General features: G+C 32.7%; 1 protein-coding gene across 1 annotated transcript; it reads right to left on the bottom strand.

Moving 5' to 3' along the window:
- Positions 1-219: 219 nt before the first annotated feature.
- Positions 220-3,934, bottom strand: LOC147394216 (uncharacterized). The gene is made up of 3 exons (XM_086454769.1): positions 3,692-3,934; positions 3,305-3,607; positions 220-778 (listed from the first exon to the last, which is right to left on the bottom strand). The coding sequence occupies exons 1-3, from the start codon at positions 3,836-3,838 to the stop codon at positions 545-547; spliced, it is 684 nt and encodes a 227-aa protein (XP_086310895.1). The 5' UTR covers positions 3,839-3,934; the 3' UTR covers positions 220-544.
- Between the last annotated feature and the right edge of the window lie 904 nt (positions 3,935-4,838).

Here is a 4,838-nt window from a genome sequence, read left to right as displayed (position 1 = left end):
AAAACATTAGATTTTTTTCAGAAAAAAATCTAAATAATCAAAGGTTTGATGCCAAAAAAACTCTTAAAGATATCATAGTGAAAAACACATTCTTTATGTCCTTAAAAGGTCTTTTAACATGGGATCAAATGAAAAGGGGTTGATTTTGACTGAAAAAAACAGAAAGGGGAGGAATTACTGCCATTGTTTCATGAAATTAGAATAATTCACACCTAAAAATAGAGAGGGAAAAAAAGCTGCACTGATTACGTATCAGAAGCTGCAAAGAGATGCAGAGCATAAAAGAGAAGAGCTTCTATTGTCACACCAACTTCTTGGGTGCATTACCCTAAGTGTGTGTTAATTCTTTGGTGATTTACATATGAATTGGAGTGGCATTAGCAAAAGTTGGTGTGGCATTAGAAACTCTTTACAAGAAACAGCACTACTACTTGTCAGTTGGTTTCGATTTGTAAGGGGATCCCCTCTCCCTTCAGCAGAATTGTAGGAAGTTTGTTGGGTAGGACTAAACCCATCATCATCATCACCATCACCATTACCATCATCATCCCATTGCCTCTTGGTCACGTTTCTTTGGTCGCCCTTGACTCCTCTGCTGTTGCGAAGATTCCAACTTAACTGCAGCCCTAGGAAGATTGTTAGGTATGAGCGTCCAAGCATCCTCAGTATTAACCAATGTTGGGTTCTTCTTGAAGCGTACAACCAACGATCCTACTGCCTGCAATGGCTCCACCTCAATTACTGCCGCTGGATCCTCATCAACATTAACACTTCTCATCTGCATTGTAGTCATGTTTGGACTCGAAAATTATTCACAAGGATTCAATTCGGTTAATTTAAATTCAGAAATTTTCATTAAAAATATCAGGAAAAATTCTGGAGTATATTTTTAGGTTGGGCCAGGTTGTTTACACCCACCATTTGTGCTGGAGTAACAACCAATGTTGGGTTCTCTCTCTCTCTCTCTCTCTCTCTGTTTCAACGAGGATTTCTAGATGCAAGATGCAATACCCTTAAAATTTGCAAATTAGGTTAGAAATGACCATGGAAACTTCAACTCCCAGCATAGGGGTAGATAGAAATTATCAACAACAAAAAATTCAAATAAAACTTCATTCAATATATCAATAACAAAATCTCCAATAAAAATTCAGTAGAATCTTATCTAATTCACTTGAAAGGACTTGATAGATTCTTATAATGTCACAGTAGAATCTTATCGAATTCCCCTGAAAAGACTCAATAGATTCCTACAATGTCACACTCAGGTATGTTCCGACTGAGGCCGTGTTTGTTTGCGCTATTTTTCAGTGCTTATTGCTGAAAAAAATTAAATTCAACACTTTTTGTTAAAATAACGCGTTTGTTTACTCTATATTTTCAACACTTAGTGCTGAAAATAAGTTAAAAAAATTCAACACTATTTTGATGCTGAAAAAAAGTGCTGAAGCGGTAAGCACTTCACTTTTTTCGACACGGACAAGTATGCCTTTCGTTTTTTTGAGCATGGACAAGTATGCCATTATTCTTAAAAGGATATTACCTCTTATATCCCATGGATAAGTATATAAGCACCCCACAAATTAATAAACCCACACCATGGCTAAATTATTTTATCTTATATAAGTTAAAAGTTTTGGAATAAGTTGATTTTTGATGAGGATGATCTCTACAATGAGGAGATCATCCTCACAAAAAATCAGCACATCCTGAAACTTCTAACCCTGTCAAAACAAATTCAATAACCGTAAATTAACCATTTTAAAAAAAAAAACTATTTTTGACGAGTTAAAAGTTTCAAAATGGACAAATGTTTGGTGAGGATGATCTCTAGACCATATAAACCATCCTCACTAAAATTTGCTCATTCCAAAAACTTTAACCCATATAAAATAAAAAAAATTGGCTATGATGTGGGTTGCCCTTATTAATTCATAGAGTGCTTTCATAATTACGCATCATTCATCCAAAATTAAGTTATTTTAATGTTGATTTCAAATTTTGGTGACTTGTATGACATTATTATTTTTAATTTGAAATTTGTGGGCTTTTATAAATATAAATTATTATTTATAAATTGAAGATTTGAGTATTATTTATTATTTAAAAATGAATTGTATTTTAATTTTATAAGAAATAATATATTTTATTGAGTTTGATAAGAAATAGGCATTTGAAATATACAAGCAATGTATAATATGATTGTAAGGGTAACACAGACAATTTACCAACTTCAGCAATGTGTAACAAACATAATTCAGCATCTAAACAAATAACTTTTTCAGCACTTAAATTCAGCGCTTATAAGTTTCAGTGCTTAATGCTATTCAGCACTTATTTTTTTCAGCTTAACAAACAGCACCTGAGTTGAGAATTGCTATTATTTATCACCCTGTTAAATATTAAAACACACCATTCAAATATTACAAAGTTTTGGCCCAAATTATATTCTCAATGATTACAAAACATTATAAGTAGTTGTTTACAATTATGATTAGGCTCATATAAAATTCCTTAACCCAAAAAATAGAAATCTAGAGAATTTCTATTGGCTCCCCAACTTTTACTTATTCTTAGAATAACTCTAATGCAATACCCATCCCTCTACCTTCCTGTTTTCAGTCATGGAGTCCAAAAATAGTGTCTCCAACCCAAGAACCATCCCTCACCATTTATTTTTTGCATCTAGACATTTTCAAGACTAAAAAAGGATACTCCCACTTCGTTACCCATCCCTTTTGGAAGGGAAAGATTCAGTCAGTAATGTTGAAAAAAAAAAAGGTTAATTTTAGAAAATTTTAAATCTGAATTGATTTATAAAAGTATTAAACAATTTAAGGGTAGCACAGTTGGAGTGCGTATCACATGGATACCAACAATACCTAAAAGACTTGGGTGATATGGGTAGAAGGTGTTGCGTTGGAGATGCTCTTTAAGCATTCACTTATTTACTTTATTTTTAATTGGGGTATAATGAGTAAAAGCTGAGGTACCAACAGAGGAGCTCTCAATTTTTTTTTAGTGTGTTGAGGAGTTTTTATTTGGTTAGGGTCAATTTGGTCATTTCACCATTTTTAATCGACTCTTTAAGGTGTGCCTTGAGCAGATAGCGGGTGCAAATAGTTGCTTTCTAGAAAATCCATCGTGCACAGCATCTCTAAAACCCTTTCTTATTTTTGAGATTTGGAGATAAAATTTTAAGCTTAAAGAGTAAAAATGTTACCTTATTTCGTAGATTATTAGAGAAATCATCGATTAAGGGGAATCTTACCATATATTTGGAGAATTGTTTAACTCAGCTCACCTGTAGCTGTTCATGGTAGCATTTCTTCTTATAAGGCTTTCTTCCTCGTCGACCCTTTAATTTCTGCTTCTTCTCTTCGGTAGGGTTAGGGTTAGGGTTAGGGTTTGGGTTTGGGAGTAGATAACATTGTGAGTTAGGATCACAGATGATCTCACCAGTTTTGATAAGCTTGTTAAGATGGTGTGTGAGGAGACGTGAATGGGCCCATGGAAGATCTTCATAGTTTGATCTGATGTAATTTGATATAGACGCCTCATTCGACCCTCCTTCCTCGTTTAACACTCCAATCGCTGTTGTAACCATCTACGATTCAAGAAAACAAAACATCAAATGCAAGAAAGATTTAGAGAAATAAAAAGATTTTATTAGTTAATGATACAAACAGACCTCTGCATAAGAAGGATGAATTGGAATGTGTAATGAAGAAGGGAAGAGAGATTGGAGACGATCTTGGATGTATTTAGCTTGAGAAGAAGGATCGACATTAGTGTTGTTGGTGTAGAGTTGAAGCACAGCTTCCTTCAATCTTTCCATGGCTTCTTTATTATGTCTCTCACCTTTTTTTGTGTTAATGGTTCCTAATTCTCTATATTTGGACTCTTTTTCACTCTTTAAGAGGTTATGATGGTTCCTGGGTTTAGGTGCACATTTTAGGTTTTGGTTTTACTAACTATTGTGTTTTGTAAGTAAAAGTTTATGTGCCAATCGAATCTCTTTTTTTATTTAGATTTACCGTCAATGTTTTGAGATACCCACATGAATTTTCAATTCACCATATTCTTATCTTAATTACAAAGGAAAATGACTAAAATGTCCTCCTTTCCAACACACAAGTTTTCTCCCAAAACTGCCATTGTGACCACGAAATTTGAATTTTTTTTTCTATTTCTTTCTTTAATTAATTATCTTATAATTAATTATAATAATGAATGTATCAAATAATACCTCTTAATAAGAGATTTGTTGTTAAAAGTTAATCGACCTTTGTGTGGATATTAGAACTAGAAGTACTTCAAGATAAAGTTGGAAATAAAGCACTATTTGAAAGAGAAGAGCTGGAGAAATATTGTGGACACAATTTTGACAAGTGCCATGAGAAATAGTCTTAGGAAAGACTTGTGTTTGGAGAACCATCCACTATTATTTTGTGAAATAAACTATAAAAGTCATTAAATTATCATTTTAAACATAAGGTATCTTAAACTTTTGAGAACTACAGTTGAGACCCTAACTTTTATTTATTACACAAGAATTTCTTAAATTATTTGTCACACCCTAATTAAAGATTAAACACATCATTCAAACATTACAAGAGTTATAATGAATTAAAACAACTTCAATAAATGTTTACAATTAGGATTAAACCCCTATAAAATCTTAAATCTAACGAATAGAAATCTTATATATATGAGGAATGCTAACGTCCCATATTTCATGGGGACATTAGCATTGTCCAACACATTTTTTTTTTTTTCAATAATGTCCTTCTTCATTTTGTTTTTTAGTGAAAAAGACAATAAGTGTATTGCTCTTT

The sequence above is a fragment of the Akebia trifoliata genome, chromosome 9 (assembly GCF_017979445.1).
Source record: "Akebia trifoliata isolate Shusen 1 chromosome 9, ASM1797944v1, whole genome shotgun sequence".
In the NCBI taxonomy this organism is placed as follows: domain Eukaryota; kingdom Viridiplantae; phylum Streptophyta; class Magnoliopsida; order Ranunculales; family Lardizabalaceae; genus Akebia; species Akebia trifoliata.
Note: the sequence above shows the minus strand (reverse complement) of the source record. Positions and strands in the feature narration are given on the sequence as shown.